At 45.2% G+C, this 18,471-nt stretch overlaps 1 protein-coding gene across 1 annotated transcript in view; it reads left to right on the top strand.

Moving 5' to 3' along the window:
* Nucleotides 1–18,161, top strand: part of LOC117429369 (synaptotagmin-4) — a 55,835-nt gene extending 37,674 nt beyond the window's left edge. Inside the window, exons 2-5 of the mRNA XM_034048771.3 lie at nucleotides 3,648–4,750; nucleotides 5,698–5,866; nucleotides 8,742–8,908; nucleotides 15,900–18,161. Of these exons, the coding sequence (XP_033904662.1) occupies nucleotides 3,648–4,750; nucleotides 5,698–5,866; nucleotides 8,742–8,908; nucleotides 15,900–16,049 (1,589 nt within the window). The 3' untranslated portion in view covers nucleotides 16,050–18,161. The remainder of the gene's footprint in view (nucleotides 1–3,647; nucleotides 4,751–5,697; nucleotides 5,867–8,741; nucleotides 8,909–15,899) is intronic.
* Nucleotides 18,162–18,471: the final 310 nt, after the last annotated feature.

Raw genomic sequence — 18,471 nt, 5'->3', positions numbered from 1 at the left:
TTACTTTATCACAGCTTTTAGTTTAATAGAAGAAAAATAACACATTGATAAAAACATGTGTTTGTCTTTCAGAAAAAGAGGCAAATGTCAGGGCTCGAATTACTGGGGATCCCTTTAAGTTTCTCCAAATAGTTTTATTTCCAAATTTCCTTTTTAACATGTTTTAAGCTGACAGGTGTCACTTAAAACTGAAAGGAGCCTCTTAAAAATGTGTTCATTGTATGATGACATTTCCACCTTTTCAACAGGTTCATTTCCATTTAAGTGATGCCAGTCAGCTTACAGCATGCTAAAGGGAGAAATTTGAAATACAGCTATTCAAAGAAACGTAAAGGGTTTACCTACATGGATTATTATTTACCAGACTTAATAACTACTTCAGAAGGAAATTCCTGTTTCTGCAATCAGGGTAGCTTCTAAACAAAACCCAGAAAGGCTGATTAGTGGGCTTCATTTATTACACACAGTCAAAAGATTTCATCACCTTAATAGTAATAGTTTAATAGCAGAAAGTGGCTAGAAAAAATCCTAGTATCTATTAATCACAGCACACTAATGATCCAAGCAGAAACTGCAATAGAAAAATATATATAGAACAAATACCACGTCATATTAAATGGTAAGAAATTAAATATGTTGAAAAAAATTGATTCTATGAAGTAACCATTTACTAAATAGAAATATTGAGATGTGCAATGTTTTCATACAGGAAGGGCCTGGCTTGCAGATTGGACACTGGAGGATAGCATAGAGATAGAGCAAGATGGAAAATGGAAATTAGGTCTCTTGCAGACTTCAGCAGGTTTTCCTCCAGGATTTCTCTGTACTTTGCTGCATCCATTTTGCCCTCTATCTTCACAAGCTTTCCAGGCCCTGACGCAGAGAAGCATCCCCATAGCATGATGCTGCCACCACCATGCCCACGGTAGGGATGGTGTTCTCAGGATGATGTGCGGTGTTAGGCTTACGCCAAACATAGCGCTTAGTGTTCAGGCCAAAAAGCTCTATTTTGGTCTCATCAGACCATATAATCTTCTTCCACTTGGTCTCAGAGTCTCCCACATGCCTTCTGGCAAACTCTAGCCGAGATTTGATGTGAGTTTTTTTCAACAATGGCTTTCTTTTTGCCACTCTCCCATAAAGGTCAGTTTTGTGAAGCATCCGGGCTATTGTTGCCCTATGCACAGTGTCTTCCAGCTCAGCCGTGGAAGACTGTGACTCCTTTAGAGTTGCCAGAGGCCTCTTGGTGGCCTCCCTGACTAGTACCCTTCTCGCCTGTATTCTCAGTTTTTGAGGACGGCCTGTTCTAGGCAGATTCACAGTTGTGCCATATTCTCTCCATTTCTTAATAATGGACTTTACTGTGCTCCGGGGGATATTCAATGCCTTGGAAATGTTCTTATATCCTACCCCTGATTGGTGCTTTTGAAGAACCTTATTCTGGATTTGCTTTGAATGTTCCTTCGTCTTCATAATTTAGTTTTTGTTAGGAAACGTACTAACCAACTGTGGGACCTCCCAGAGACAGGTGTATTTAACCTGAAATCATGTGAAACACCTTAATTGGACACAGGTGGACTCCATTCAACTAATTGTGTGACTTCTAAAGACAATTGGTTGCACCAGAGCGTATTTAGGTGTGTCATAGCAAAGGGGGTGAATACTTATGCAATCAATTATTTTCTGTTTTGCATTTGTAATTAATTTAGAACAATTTGTAGATTTTATTTTTCACTTTGACATTATGGATTTTTTTGTGTTGATCAGTGGCAAAAAGTCCTAATTAAATCCATTTTGATTCCATGTTGTAACACAATAAAATGTGGAAAAGTCCAAGGGGGGTGAATACTTTTGAGAGCCACTGAATGTATTATAATACACGTTCCACATATTTATTTAAGTTTTATATCCATGCTGGCAAATTAACAACGTGTGTCTGATTTAAGTAAAAAAAAACATTTAGTGGTTGTGACAGGATGACGTCACAGCCCAGGCTGTTGTATATCAGGAAGAGACTCGGAGGCAGAGAAGGCAAGTTTAAATGCGCTTTTTAATCAAACCAATTTAACAAAACAAAATGGTACAAACACTAACACACTGTTCAAAATAAAAGACACAAGGGCCAAAACAAAAGGACTATACAAAACACTCACGGACGTAAAGAACACGGGACGAATGGGACAGCACATGAAAAACACTTCTCCACATACCTCTAACACATTAACCACGCTAACACCTTGGAGCTTATTTATACACCTGTGGCTGGAGCCTTAATTAATTATTTAACCCATATTAACCCAAATTAATTTTTCATCAAAATGTCTTTATTTTTTTGTTTCAAATGGTCATATACCTGTAACACAAATTTGGCAAAAAAGAAATCGTAGAATTCTTAAATCAGTGCGTGACCATCAGTCACATTAGGCTATCTTGTTAGCAATTTGTAATTTTACCACAGTGGACTACTGGGTGTGGAAAGTCCCAAAGCAGTTTATGCACAGTCCAATTCCCCACAGCTTTGCAGCCTTCTCCAGCACAGCGCCTTCTCTTCTTGCTTTCAGTAGCGAAGTGGTCCATCCTGTCAAATTGAATCGCGTCAGACACCCGACTGTTTCTAGTACTTGCATGCACCATCAGTGGTCTCCTAGCTCCTCGGGGCGGTGCCTTGTACCTTGTAAGGTAGGTTTTGATGATTTCCCTCCTGAAGTCAAGCTGTGGTATGTTCAATCCTGCAGTCCAGGCCAAGATCCAAGCATTATGCACAGCAACGTCAATGAGCCAAGTGAAGAGGGGCACCACCACTTCTTGCCTCTGATTCCAATCCTGTACTTCACAACGTTCTTGTCCATTCTGTCAGTTCCTTCCATATACATGTTGTATTGTCCAAAGAGTAGGGGACGTTGCCTTTCTCTTTACTCTGCACTCTTTCGAATGGTCCTCGTGTTGCTTTCTTCATCTCCTTGCTGGAGGTGAGGGACATCCTTTCGGGATATGATTTTCATAAATTGTTTCTGTTCCAATACTATTTAAAATAAATTGGCTATAAGCTATTAAGAACTACTTCAAAACCCGGATTTTCGTAATTGTGATTATTTGTAATCTGCATACATGTAATCCAGCAGTGATATTTTCAGAAAAAATGGATCAAAACGATCCAGATAAACGTAATCTTAATCACAAAATATAGAATTACAAAATCCAGATAATTTTTATCCAGATTACAAGTTTTGAAAAACCAGCCCCAGGAGATTGAATGCCGCTTCTGACAAGAATCGACCAAATACATCAAACACTGCAAAACTTGCAATGCAAAATATTCACACTAACAACACAAAGAGTAGTCCTGTCTGACCAAAGCACTGTAGAACTGGTATTTACAAAGCGTAGTCCTGTCTGACCAAATCACTGTGTCACTTGTATTACTTTGTTCTTACTTGGCTGTTTTTGTCCATGTGAAATGCTCAGATACAGCTGTGTGAGGGAGGGGGGTTGAAGCAGAGAGCTGTGGATGATGTATTGATTAAGATGCCTGTGTTTTTGTCCATGTGAAATGCTCTGGTCAGATACAGCTGTGTGAGGGAGGGGGGTTGAAGCAGAGAGCTGTGGTTGCATGGAGGTATGGCTGAGATGCCTGTGTTTTCTTGCAGTGCACTTGCAGACCCTGCTGGGGGTGGGCCTAGCTGTGCTGTGCTTCTGCCTGATATTCGGTTGCATCCTGTGCTGGCGTCGAGAGAGGTCCCGGCCCTACCAAGACAAGGCCTCGTCCTCGGATCATGTGGCACTGGACCTGGGCCCCGCCTTCTCCCGTAAGATCAGCCCAACCAGCCCAATACCCATCAAACAGCAGTACCAGGAGCTGGAGGGGGACGTACTAGAATACCCGGCCCAGCCCCCATGCAGCTGCTCCTACCCGTCTCCAGAACAGAAATTCAGACCGAGGAGCTCTTCTGAACTTGAAACCAACTACAAAACCAGTTACCAGCTGCAGAGACAGAACAACCTGTCGTCTTATGAAAAAAGCCCTCCTTTCAAACCAGGCTGCCACGGCAGGGCATCCCTACCCACAATCCCCAAATTCAACCTGGTCTCCAAAACCAAGCGAGCCTTAGAGAGGCGCTGCACCGTAACGGGAGCTGCCTTTATCTACAACGAGCACAGCAAACTGAACAGCCCAGGAGCCATCGAGCACAGCAAACTGAACAGCCCGGGAGCCATCGAGCACAGCAAACTGAACAGCCCGGGAGCCAGCGAGCACAGCAAACTGAACAGCCCGGGAGCCAGGCTGCTGACCTCAAGAGTGAGGCAATCCCACACTCTCCCGGGAGAGATCTCAGAAATCAGTGGCAAAGTTCCCCCAAGAATCCAGTTCAGCCTCTTCTTCTCCCCCAATGATGGGTCTCTGACCGTGTCTGTGCTCAGCCTGGCCAATGTGCCGTGGAAGATCGGGGTGAACGGGGGCTGCTATGTGCGGCTGAGTCTGCTGCCCTGCTGCCTGGAGCCCCTGCAGACGTCTGTGCGGCGCCGGAGTCTGAGCGCCGAGTTCAGAGAGGATTTCCATTTCGAGGTGGGGGCTGTGGAGGAGCTGCGAGGCTGCACATTGCGCATGGCCGTCTTCTCCAAGGACTTCCCCAGCCTGAGAGCCTCCTGCCTGGGGGAGATGCTTTTCCCTTGTGGGCAGGTGGAGTGGGGGACCGACCAACCTACCAGCTACAGTCAGGAGCTGAGCTCCACCAAGACCAAACTCAAAAAGGTACATACACCCCATCCCAATACACACAACCATCCCAGTACACACATCCCTCCCAGTACACACACCCCATCCCAGTACACACACCCCATCACACCCCATCCCAGTACACACACCCTGTTACACCCGAATCAGAGTACACACACCCCGTCACACCCCATCCCAGTACACACACCCCACCCCATCCCAGTGCACACACTCCATCCCAGTACACACACCCCACTCCATCCCAGTGCACACACCCCATCCTATTACACACACCCCATGCCTGTGCACACTCTGTTACCAAATTATTTATGGAAAATTCAACAGTAGGAGATACATCGTCACTACAGAGTGAAGTAAGACTTGGAAATACATTTAGTAAATTGTGCTTTGAAATGCTGTGCAATCCTCACAATGCTTGTATCAGGTACTTGTTCAAGAAAGACATGTGGGTAAGCAGTATTTGTTTTGTTTTTTAAATAATGAGGATCAGAAAATCGGAGGCATAGGAGACACAGTGATTGGAGGTTTCTGGGAGGTGGATTATCACACATGTATATGTGCAGTGTGGTTATACTGGCAGTTGGCCAGTTTGCTGTGTTGTTGTCAAATCTGGGCCCAACAATGGTCTTTTAAAGACAACTCGAAAATGTAAAAAAAAAAACTAATAAAAAATGAACAAATAAAAATGGGAATGTCAATATTTGCTCCACTATAGATTTGTGCAAGATAATACACATTACATATTGATTAGTTCTTTGTGAGTTATTTAGTGTTGCTGCTATGGTTAGATTCGTTCTTGACTCCTCTTTTGTCTTTGGCAGCATGACATACTATTGCTATTGGGCTAATAACCACTTGTTACCAGACGTTCAGAAGAAGAAATGTTTTAAAGTGCTGTTTGTGATGGGTCAGGCTCACCTTCCCCCCTTGTAGTCTCCTGATGACCCCCTGCTCCTTTTCAGAGTCAAAGCACCCAGGATGTAGAGAGCCGCAGCAGCTCCATCTCAACCCCCAAGGCCCTGGGCCAGCTCTTCATCCTCCTGCAGTACCAGACACTGGCCCACAGGATGAAGGTGATGGTCCGCAAGGCAGAAAACCTGGGCAAGCTGAACCGCATGCCAGGGACACCAGGTACTGCTCCCTCGCTCCTCTCTCCTCTCTCTCCTCTCCCTGCTCCCCGCTTTCTCCTCTCCTCTCCCTGCTCTCCGCTTTCTCCTCTTCTCTCCCTGTTCTCCGCTTTCTCCTCTCCTCTCTCTCCTCTCCCTGCTCTCCCTTCCCTGCTCATGTCTTTCTCTCCTCTCCCTGCTCTCTGCTTTCTCCTCTCCTCTCCCTCCTCTCTCCTCTCTCGCCTCTCTCTCCTCTCCTCTCTCTCCTCTCCCTGCTCTCCCTCTCCTGTCTCTCCCTTCCCTGCTCTTGCCTCTTTCTCCTCTCCTCTCTCCTCTCCCTGCTCCCTGCTTTCTCCTCTCCTCTCTCTCCTCTCCCTGCTCTCCCTCCTTTCACTGTACAGGACTTCGAAAAACACACTTGTAATTGAGCAGTTGATTAGCCTAGGACTTACTTGACTGGGTTTAAATGTGGAACATTGCTATGCAGTGTATATGCTGCGAATCCTGGGCTGCAGTGTGGAAGGGATTGGGTTTTAAGGTCAAACTATTAAGACAAATGTTTTGTGTCTTCATCAGTATCTTACCTGAGGGTTAGGGTTATATATTTATACACTAGCCAAATTGTTTCTCTATTTCACCTTGTTTGAATGATGGAATGTTTCTGAAATTATGGATGAAGAATATTTCAATAATAAGTATAATTAAAATAATAAACATCACAATTTAAATGAGAATGTTGCAGTTTGGAGTATGAATTTGTATATACGGTATAGGGAAGAATGCTACCAAGTTTTCTTAGAATTAGGTAAGTGGTTATGTGGATACATATAAAAGTGTGAGTGTGCCATACAGAGCTCCACTATATCCATGCTGCTGTATGCCATACAGAGCTTCACTATATCCATGCTGCTGTGTGCCATACAGAGCTCCACTATATCCATGCTGCTGTGTGTCATACAGAGCTCCACTATATCCATGCTGCTGTGTGACACAGAGCTCCACTATATCCATGCTGCTGTGTGTCATACAGAGCTCCACTATATCCATGCTGCTGTGTGACATACAGAGCTCCACTATATCCATGCTGCTGTGTGTCATACAGAGCTCCACTATATCCATGCTGCTGTGTGACACAGAGCTCCACTATATCCACACTGCTGTGTGACATACAGAGCTCCACTATATCCATGCTGCTGTGTGTCATACAGAGCTCCACTATATCCATGCTGCTGTGTGTCATACAGAGCTCCACTATATCCATGCTGCTGTGTGACATACAGAGCTCCACTATATCCATGCTGCTGTGTGTCATACAGAGCTCCACTATATCCATGTTGCTGTGTGTCATACAGAGCTTCACTATATCCATGCTGCTGTGTGACATACAGAGCTCCACTATATCCATGCTGCTGTGTGTCATACAGAGCTTCACTATATCCATGCTGCTGTGTGCCATACAGAGCTCCACTATATCCATGCTGCTGTGTGCCATACAGAGCTCCACTATATCCATGCTGCTGTGTGCCATACAGAGCTATATCCATGCTGCTGTGTGACATACAGAGCTCCACTATATCCATGCTGCTGTGTGTCATACAGAGCTCCACTATATCCATGCTGCTGTGTGACACAGAGCTCCACTATATCCATACTGCTGTGTGACATACAGAGCTCCACTATATCCATGCTGCTGTGTGCCATACAGAGCTCCACTATATCCATGCTGCTGTGTGCCATACAGAGCTCCACTATATCCATGCTGCTGTGTGACATACAGAGCTCCACTATATCCATGCTGCTGTGTGTCATACAGAGCTCCACTATATCCATGCTGCTGTGTGACACAGAGCTCCACTATATCCATACTGCTGTGTGACATACAGAGCTCCACTATATCCATGCTGCTGTGTGTCATACAGAGCTCCACTATATCCATGCTGCTGTGTGACATACAGAGCTCCACTATATCCATGCTGCTGTGTGTCATACAGAGCTCCACTATATCCTCGCTCCTGGACTCCTGGGCTGCAGATGCAGAGAGCATGGCTTCATGTTGATTATATTTCAGTCTCTCTCACTGCTCACAATCCCCATGCTTATTCACACACACATGTGAGAATGCTCACATACTGAGCTCTACGAGTGCCTTGTGCTAGATGTCAGGAGATGTTGCATGGTATTTATGAGGTCATCTGTTTAGCAGATTTAAAAAAAACTATAATTAAACAAATGAAAACTTTCTGTAAAAGCAAAGAAACTTGGAGTAAAAAGAGTACATCTCAAGTGGTCTCATTCAAGCATTTCCAAACCTTTCATCAGCTGAACTGCACTGAAGTACAGATTCAACTGAGACTGCACATTCACCCCGGGCAGCAGTGTAGAGTAGTGGTTAGGGCTCTGGACTCTTGACCGGAGGGTTATGGGTTCAATCCCCAGTGGGGGCTACTGCTGTTGTACCCTTGAGCAAGGTACTTTACCTAGATTGCTCCAGTAAAAAAACCCAACTGTATAAATGGGTAATTGTATGTAAAAATAATGTGATATCTGTATAATGTGAAATAATGTATAATGTGATATGTTTATTACTTTACTTACAATTGTAAGTCGCCCTGGATAAGGACGTCTGCTAAGAAATAAATAATAATATACTGAAAATGCTCAATTACATTTCATTCTAAAATAAAACCGTATGCTACAATCAGTGGTGTAGTCGAGGGTATACACAGGTAAACAGTGTTTACACGCTTCTCATATAAGGGATACAGTGTGATAGAGTTTGAAGGCTGTCATTGTGATACTCTGTCTGTGTTTCAGATCACTATGTGGTGATTACCCTGCGGCACAGGACAGTGTGATTGGAGTTTGAAGGCTGTCATTGTGATACTCTGTCTGTGTTTCAGATCACTATGTGTTGATTACCCTGCGGCAGGGGGGCAGTGTGATTGGAAGCAAGGAGACAAAGGCGGCCAGCGGCTACAACGCGGTGTGGAACGCCCCCTTCCTCTTTGACATGCCCCCTGGGGAGATCCACGAGCTGCCCCTTTCCCTGGAGTTCATCATCATGCAGGTAGGACAAACCGCAGGGGGCTTTAGTGGCAATGCAAATACTGTGAAATAAGCTTTCTAAATTTAAGGGCGATTTTAAGTCACGTCCCGTTGGAAGCTAGCAGCCACTACACTTTGCATCTTGCACACAGAATGGCAATGGCTGAGAATTCTGAACATGTAACCACAACAGAGTCTACATAAACAGATTCAATGTGTTAATATCATCTTTTTGTTGTTTTTATTTGGTTTAGATTTAATGGCATAATATGTTTGTTAGTGTTCAATGTCTACCTCTAATTAGGTTGAGTGTATATTCTCTTGCACTCTTTGGATGACACAGGAAAGAGTGTGCTGAAATACACTCTATGTGATTAGAGGAAACTTAACTATTTAGAGCGGATCCAACATATAAGTGTAGCAATAATATGTGTTATTTATTTTGCCAGTGTCTGTCGCGGAGCTAGTGAGACTTCCGGGGTTTCGATACATTTGTAGCTACCTTTTATTAATATCTTCTGTATGTGTTTGCATACTAACTTGTGGAGATTATGAAACTGACACCATTGTGACTCCAGCACAGAGTCTGCAACATGTGCTAAACTATAGAGTACATGGAGCCAACATGGCAGATTCAGGATTAAGTTTCATAACTTTCTCAACAATATGATCTAACCCACCTGGCTGCCCGGTTACGACGAATCAGAGACACGAACAGCAAAAGGCAAGGCAACCCTGAGTATGAAATTAGCAGCACTCAGCACACACCACGCGCACTTCAAAATAATACAATCTGACAAAAAGTAAACATGTACATTGAAATAAATACAGCTTGGGGTTTTCACTTAGCTAGATGACACATATGAATTAATGCAGCTCATGTCCCCAGCTGCTATAATGCTAAGAAATAAATAATAGGTGGCTCCCGAGTGGCGAATCCAGTAAAGGCGCTCCGCACGGAGTGCAGGATGTGCCCCATAGCCTGGAGATCGCAGGTTCAAATCCAGGCTATGTCACAGCCGACCGTGACCAGGAGTTCCTTGGGGGCGGCGCACAATTGGCTGAGCGCTGCCCGGGTAGGGAGGGCTTAGGTCGGCAGGGGAATCCACGGCTCACCGCGCATCAGCGACCCCTGTGGCCGATAGGGCGTCTGTGGCTCTGCAGTGGAGCCGCCAGATCTGTGTTGTCCTCCGGCACTATAGGTCTGGTGGCATTGCTGTAGATCTGCAGTGCGAAAAATGACGGCTTGGCAGGAGCACGTTTCAGAGGACGCGTGTTCCAGCCTCTGTTTCCCGAGTCAGCGGGGGGGTTGCGAGCGGTGAGCAGAGGACACAGATAATAATTGGGCATGCTAAATTGGGGAGAAAACCGGGGTAAAATAATTGCCGACGACTAAATTAAAAAAAAAAAAAAAGAAGAAGAAGAAAAAAAAGAAATAAATAATAACACGAAGTACAATATTACACATTTGAGTTAAATCTGGGAAAACCACATTTGTCTGGTGATATTGGTACTCATGTGTATAAGAATTATAATGAAAGTGTTATTTATTTATGTGGGCTATGTGTAGACTTGAGTTGGAAATTTCCGAATGATCGGTAGATTCGAGAATAATTTCTGAATCTTTCATGACTTGTTGGGCTGGTCACTCGACTCGTGTGTTTCATACGATAAATCAAATGAATCAAACAGAGTTCTGAACTGATTCCTATGATTCACCGTAATGAGTCGTTCAAAAAGAACGAATCATTCGCAAACTGCACATCACTATCTCTAAACATACATTAAAACAGACCTGTAGGTTTATTTATTAAAACAGCTTTCTTTGTCCTTGATTTTTTTATTTGAATTTCACTTAATGTTTCTGCATTATTACATGTTTATCAATCATTCACATGATTATTGTGTTAAAAGATTGCCACAGTTACTTCTGTATTGCTGCATGTTGCTTCTGACTGTGCTTGTCAGCATAGCTTTGAAGAAATACTCTGTTTAAATACCATGAGCAATGAAACAAAATGTACCAAACTTGAAATCCATTCTTTAAGGAACAGCTATTGAGATTAGATTACAGTGGAAGTCCACAAGCAAACCTGTCTTCTTTTAGAAAGCGCTAATCTGAATCCTTTCTGTGAACCAGCCTGGAAACATGGAGATTAAAAACTCTTTCCCCAGGTTCCATAGAGCTAAACAAATAGAAATGTTCCTCTTTGCTTTACAAGGACAAAAAAAGGTCAAACTCAAGTGAAAACGAGAGCTTGAACACAGGAAAGCCAAGACTACAAAGAAAAGGAAGAGAGAAGATGAATTGTCAAAAACACAACCCCTCACAAAGCAACGTATCCTACTGCATTGTCTACCTTATCTTATTTTAATGTAACCAGAACTCTGACACTGTAGTTACCTTAAAACGTCTGTAGACTGGGATTGCTTCATTTTATTGTATACAGCATGTTGCGGTGATGTCATCATCACATATCAAACAAGTAATTGGCTTAAAACCACAGAGAATCCACCCCCTAAATGTATTTCATTTGGAATGAGTTTTACAAAATGATGGGATATGTTTATGCTACCTTAGCTAACCCTTCATCAGCGGCAGGGTGCAAATGCACCCCAGTGTGTTTAAAATGAACATATCTCTTCACACTTGAGGACCCCCGTGTGTTTGAAATGGACATATCTCATAGTCTTTGAGGACCCCAGTGTGTTTGAAATGGACATATCTCATAGTCTTTGAGGACCCCAGTGTGTTTGAAATGGACATATCTCATAGTCTTTACAGAACCCAGTGTGTTTGAAATGAACATATCTCATAGTCTTTGCAGAACCCAGTGTGTTTGAAATTAACATATCTCTTCGCTCTTTGAGGAACCAATGTGTTTGAAATGAACATATTGCATAGTCTTTGAGGATTGTGGGGTATCCATACAAGTGATTAAACTTCAATCGCTTACCTTTATTTTGATACCAAGAACATCCTTGTCTGACTGGGGAAACGTGAGTAATCATTATTCAAACTGCACAGAATAGATTGCTGAGATTTGTGGGAGAGCTGGGGAGATGAAAACGGTGCATTACTTCTACAGCTATTGATGTATCCCTAAATATGTCAACGTTTATTTTCATCAAACGTCATCGTCTATATGTGTATTATATATGATTTCCCACCACTGTATTTGATAATGTTTTTTTTGACAGTATCCTGCTTATTACCTGATGTACCACATGCACCTGTGAGTTTCAGGGGAGCTGGATATTGAAAAGATGTACCGCTTCTAAAATGGTTGATTAGCCCTACACATTCATTTTTAGCCCTACATGTATGTAGTCAATTTCCTATCTTAGAATGAGCGTTTATGTGTGAATAATAGATACGTTTCCAGCACTGTGTCTGATTACTAAATTCTTTATTGCCGCTGACAGTGGGTTAGGGCAGTCCAAGGTTAATTCAATTCCAACTAGTCGTCAGTTTTTTAAAAACAAAGTTTTAAAAAACACCTGCTTCTCTTTTGATAATGGCATCCAATAAAACACTCACTAGTGCTAGGAAGATATATTTGATCAGTGACAAACGCTAAGAAGAAACATTTAAAATCTGTTTATCAAGTACTGCTGTCAGAAGCGTGTCAGCTTTCAGCTAACAAAATAATTCCATTCATCTTATCTATTGTTCTCTGTGGCAGGATAGCAGCAGAGGGAAGACTCAGAGACAGAAAGTGCAGTGAAACCGAAATATTTTAATTAACAAAACACAAATAAAAAGGCACGATGGCCAACCAAAAAGACAAACACAAAACAGGCTTTAAACAAACCCAAAAAAAACCCACTCACACTCTCTCTAACACACGTCTTCTCTCTGTTACAAACACTCACCTCTAACAAACACTCACCTCTAACAAACACTCTCCTCCTAACAAACTCAACCACTCCCTTTTATACAGGTGCCTGGGCTAATTGGGCAATTCGCACCTCATTAGCCCAGGCACATTCCACACACTCACTGAACCACACCCCAAACTCACTCACATCCACTCTAAACAATACAAAAAACACAGAACCACCACAAAATAGGCTGCACCCCATCACACACCTCCCCTCCTTGTGTGCAGCACAACATGGCCTAAATGGCCACCTCCCCCCTCAGTCTCAAAGTCCCAGAAGAGGGGGAAGCACAGTGTCCATGGGGGTGGCCATGGTGGGAGGTCCGGCACCCCCCAATTCTTCGTGGCCGGCAGCTCCCTCTTCCAGGGCTCCCGCCACACTCTATCCTGCCGCAAAAGTGTGGCTGGGGGAGCTGGTCTCCTGACCTCCCCCCCCTTCTTCATGGCCGGCATTTCCCCTCCGTGGGGCTCCGACCACACGATCTCCGGCAGCGAAACTGCTGCGAGGGGAGCTGGTCTCCTGATCTCCCCCCCTTTCTTCATGGCCGTCAGCTCCCCTCCGTGGGGCTCCGGCCACAGTGTAGCGACCCCAGGCAGCAGCAGCGGACCCTCGGGAGGCGGCGGCAGCAGCAGCGGACCCTCGGGAGGCGACGGCAGCAGCAGCGGACCCTCGGGAGGCGACGGCAGCAGCAGCGGACCCTCGGGAGGCGACGGCAGCAGCAGCTCCTGCTCCTCTCCCTCGGGTGGTGGAGGCAGAGGCAGCTCCTGCTCCTCTCCCTCAGGTGGTGGAGGCAGAGGCAGCTCCTGCTCCTCTCCCTCGGGTGGTGGTGGTGGAGGCAGCTCCTGCTCCTCTCCCTCGGGTGGTGGTGGTGGAGGCAGCTCCTGCTCCTCTCCCTCGGGTGGTGGTGGTGGAGGCAGAGGCAGCTCCTGCTCCTCTCCCTCGGGTGGTGGTGGTGGAGGCAGAGGCAGCTCCTGCTCCTCTCCCTCGGGTGGTGGTGGTGGAGGCAGAGGCAGCTCCTGCTCCTCTCCCTCGGGTGGTGGTGGTGGAGACAGAGGCAGCTCCTGCTCCTCTCCCTCGGGTGGTGGTGGTGGAGGCAGAGGCAGCTCCTGCTCCTCTCCCTCAGGTGGTGGAGGCAGAGGCAGCTCCTGCTCCTCTCCCTCGGGTGGTGGTGGTGGAGGCAGAGGCAGCTCCTGCTCCTCTCCCTCGGGTGGTGGTGGCGGGAACAGCAGCTCGTCTCCCTCCGGTGGCGCTGCCGGCTCCTCCGACAGCGGGGGTAGGGCTGGTGGCGCTGCCGGCTCCTCCGACAGCGGGGGTAGGGCTGGTGGCGCTGCCGGCTCCTCCGACAGCGGGGGTAGGGCTGGTGGCGGGCGTCTCCGCTGGGCTCCCTTCAGCAGCAAAAACAGCGGCTGCTGTGGAGCCTGAGCTTCACGTCCTCGTCCCTCCCAAAAAAAAATAGGGGTTTGGGCCTTCAGCTCCTCCCCTCCGGACACAGGACGCACTGGCTCCTCCCCTCCGGGCCGTGGACGCACCGACTCCTCCCTCTCGGGCCGTGGACGCACCGACTCCTCCCTCTCGGGCCGTGGACGCACCGACTCCTCCCTCTCAGGCCGTGGACGCACCGACTCCTCCCTCTCGGGCCGTGGACGCACCGACTCCTCCCTCTCGGGCCGTGGACGCACCGACTCCTCCCTCTCGGGCCGTGGACGTTCGGGCTCCTCCCTCTCGGGCCGTGGACGTTCGGGCTCCTCCCACTCGGGCTGTGGACGTTCGGGCTCCTCCCACTCGGGCTGTGGATGTTCGGGCTCCTCCCACTCGGGCTGTGGACGTTCGGGCGCCTCCCACTCGGGCTGTTGCAGCGGCAGCTCCTCCTCCTCATACTGGGTGGGGCAGATGGCCACTGTGTGTCCATATGCCCCACAGCCGGGGCACAACTCTGCCGCGAGCCCTTTTAAAAATAGCTCCCAGCTGTCATCTGCCTCCTCCTGGGCCAGCTCCATTTTCCTCCACCTCATCCTCTCTTCCCTTTTTTTTTATTTTTTTTATTTTTTTTTTTAAACAAAACAAAAAAACTGCACTTCCGCTCTGAGTCTCCAGGGGGCGCTATCCCACTGCTAACACCAACCTGTGGCAGGATAGCAGCAGAGGGAAGACTCAGAGACAGAAAGTGCAGTGAAACCAAAATATTTTAATTAACAAAACACAAATAAAAAGGCACGATGGCCAACCAAAAAGACAAACACAAAACAGGCTTTAAACAAACCCAAAAAAAACCCACTCACACTCTCTCTAACACACGTCTTCTCTCTGTTACAAACACTCACCTCTAACAAACACTCACCTCTAACAAACACTCACCTCTAACAAACACTCACCTCTAACAAACACTCTCCTCCTAACAAACCCAACCACTCCCTTTTATACAGGTGCCTGGGCTAATTGGGCAATTCGCACCTCATTAGCCCAGGCACATTCCACACACTCACTGATCCACACCCCAAACTCACTCACATCCACTCTAAACAATACAAAAAACACAGAACCACCACAAAATAGGCTGCACCCCATCACATTCTCTTATATGTTTACATCGGTCTTACATGTCCAGTTTTAAGAGCATCGCGTGCTATAGGATACATGTATTTCTATTTTAAAACATGATATCTGGTACTACACTTGCAAGCCATTCTTTAAATTAATGCAGCAGTGTAAACGTGGTCATGCACACTTGTATGGCTGCATAAACATGGTCATGGACACTCATAACGTGCAGCAGCTTAAACGTGGCCATGCACATGAACCTAAGATTTTTGGTAAAACTCATAAAGCCTTTCATAACACGTTACACGTATGACGTGTTGTTTATCAAACACCCTGGCAAAACCGAAATAATGATCAAATTAAAATTGCAACAAGAGATTTAAAAGGATACCAACTTAAGCAGCACTGTTGCCAATGCTGTCATACTCCATCACCAAAGCAAAACATTTAAGAAAAAAAAAAACAGAGAAAAGATAAAGCTATTTAGTTATGTGTGCTGACATCTCTGTATTATTGGGTTTACTAAAGATTCCTTCTTGCTGGTTACTGCTACAAATTATTATTTTTTTAATCCTGTGTTTGATTGGCAGGGGCGCATCTACACGAGGAGCAGGGTCCTGGGCCGCGTGCTGATTGGATGTGATGCTCTGGAGGAGGGGCAAGTGCACTGGAAGGACATGTGCAGCCGAGGGCAGGTGGAGACAGCCAGGTGGCACACCATCCAGCCGGATTCACTGTAGAGTCCGGGCCAGAGGGGCAAGGAACTATCAGGGAGTCCCGAGAATCTCAAATTGTAAACCTCGTCGAAAATCCCATTGCAACTCTCAACTGGCTGTGGATATCTTCTGAATTGCAGCAGGCAGGTGGACAGGCCATATGAATGACATGAGAAGTGCTATGAAATGACCTTGTTGTACAGCATGTGATGTGAGGAGGTACTGCAAGATGGGATTTGTAATAAGCTAAATATGAATTGATTTAGTTATTTTATTTATGTATTTGATTTTAAAGGAAAACATTACATAGCTTAATTTTAAGGCATATGCACAGCTTGTTTGACACCAGTTTTCAAACATGGATGGTTTATTGTCCTTTCATAAAAACTGCAGGGTGGAGATCTGGAGTTTAAAAAGCAATTGCAATTTCATCCCCTGTTACAGCTGTATTGAACTTGACGAGCTAAACAGAGTCCACCTGCTTTATGATGCCGTATGCATGTCTAAATAGGTTGACCTGTTCATGGAAACGTTTGCACCCATTACACCTGCATATTGAAACCCTCAACATGCAATGACTGTGCATTGCTGTGAATAGCACACACTGTGAAGTCATGTACTGAAGGTGCCCTTTGTGAATCAGTACTGTATGTGGCAGCTCACTGCGGGAGGAATGAAAATGTGCCCGGCTGGCTGTGTCTGTGTCTTAGCATTTTATGATGCAAGGAAGAGTGGTTCTTATTATAATACCATTCTTCCATATATCTAGAGCAGGTAACACAGGATAGATCAGCACCATCTAGTGATACAGCAGCTGGGGCAATGGCAGACAACTAGAACTGAAGAGCTGAGCTCATAGTCAAAGCACCCTAAACACAGTCTGCTATCAAAACAAGAATAATCCAATAAAACACCTTAGACACAGTCTACTATCAAAACAAGAATAATTCCAATAAACACAGTCTACTATCAAACAAGAATAATCCAATGATAATGAGAACCATTCAGAACGACTGCGAACAACACAAGAGAATCAATCAACGTTGACCAGGCTGGCTATAGAAGACTTTGCACTGCAGTATCAATGCTGACCAGGTTGGCTATAGCAGACTTTGCACTGCAGTATCAATGCTGACCAGGCTGGCTATAGCAGACTTTGCACTGCAGTATCAATGCTGACCAGGTTGGCTATACTAGACTTTGCACTGCAGCTAATTGGTGGTCAATAGGTATACTTACAATTTGACAAATCCAATTTCAGCAAGATGAACTGTAGAATTAAAATATCAAAGAATTACATCCTAAATTAACTTGAATTGATGTTGAAATTCTGTCCTAAAAAAAGTGTCATAATTTAAACTCAACCATCTACATACTTCTTTTTTTCCAATTCAAGACAGACGTGTATCATTATGAGGCACCTATTTATCTATTTAGCCCTTCGTTATTGAATAATCATTATGAAAAGCATCTGTGCTGTGCTCCGTACTCATAGAACTTCCTGTAGGGTACTGCATGGTGTACATTAAAACACCTTGAAATATTACGCAAAGACCTGTAGTTGCAGTAGATGAATGTCAGGTCCCTCACTGTTGTTATTACTGCTTCTCTCTGCACACACGTGCACAGCTTGTTGTGTGTGTGCATATCGTATTGCTGTACAAGTGGATGCGTGTTTAATGTATCACCCGTTAATAAAGATCAGTGCTGCGTTGTTACAAAGCTGAGGTCACACTGTCTGATTTGGGAGCCAGCTACCTGCAGCTCGACAGGAATCCGGCTCTCCAGAGAAAAAGCTCTGGGACAAAGCTTTTCACTTTCGAAGATTCTTTCAAAATTTAAAACAATATTCTTTGAATTAACTGGAAAAATGGTATACTTCTTATAATATTACAATAATAAAAAACTCTCCAGAGTAAAATACACCAAATGACCTATTAAAGAAAGGACAGAAACTTTATTATTGCAGATATTAATGACATGAATGGATAGGTCATTTTTGTCCAAGCACTAGATGGAAATGGCTATATGGGGGGCAAAGAATCCATGGGGGGCTCTTGACATGGAATAGAGTGAGACCAGTGCTGTATCTTCTGAGGCTTTTTAATAAAGAATATGTATTTGAAATGAACTATTTAGTTGCTCAATAACAACGGGAGCAGGGTCCCACAGACGCAGGAGCTTTCTGATTCCAGTCCCATTAGCACAGAGTTGCCTATCTTGGTTGGGTGGTCTCAGGGAGGGTTGCATTGCCTTTGCACTCTCTCGGGTGACGGAGGAAACCTGAGCCCTCTCCTGGCCAGGGGCTCAAGTGGAGATCGCCCTGGCTGGGACTCTTCAACTCTTTATGACAGACACGACTCGCTTTGGTTGCAGGTTGGACAGAGTTCTCGAAGAGACACTCTTATAAGAACTGGCCACAGAACAAGACTGTCACACAAAGTCA

The sequence above is a fragment of the Acipenser ruthenus genome, chromosome 24 (assembly GCF_902713425.1).
Source record: "Acipenser ruthenus chromosome 24, fAciRut3.2 maternal haplotype, whole genome shotgun sequence".
Classification (NCBI taxonomy): Eukaryota; Metazoa; Chordata; class Actinopteri; order Acipenseriformes; family Acipenseridae; genus Acipenser; species Acipenser ruthenus.
This window is presented reverse-complemented; position numbering and strand designations above follow the sequence as displayed.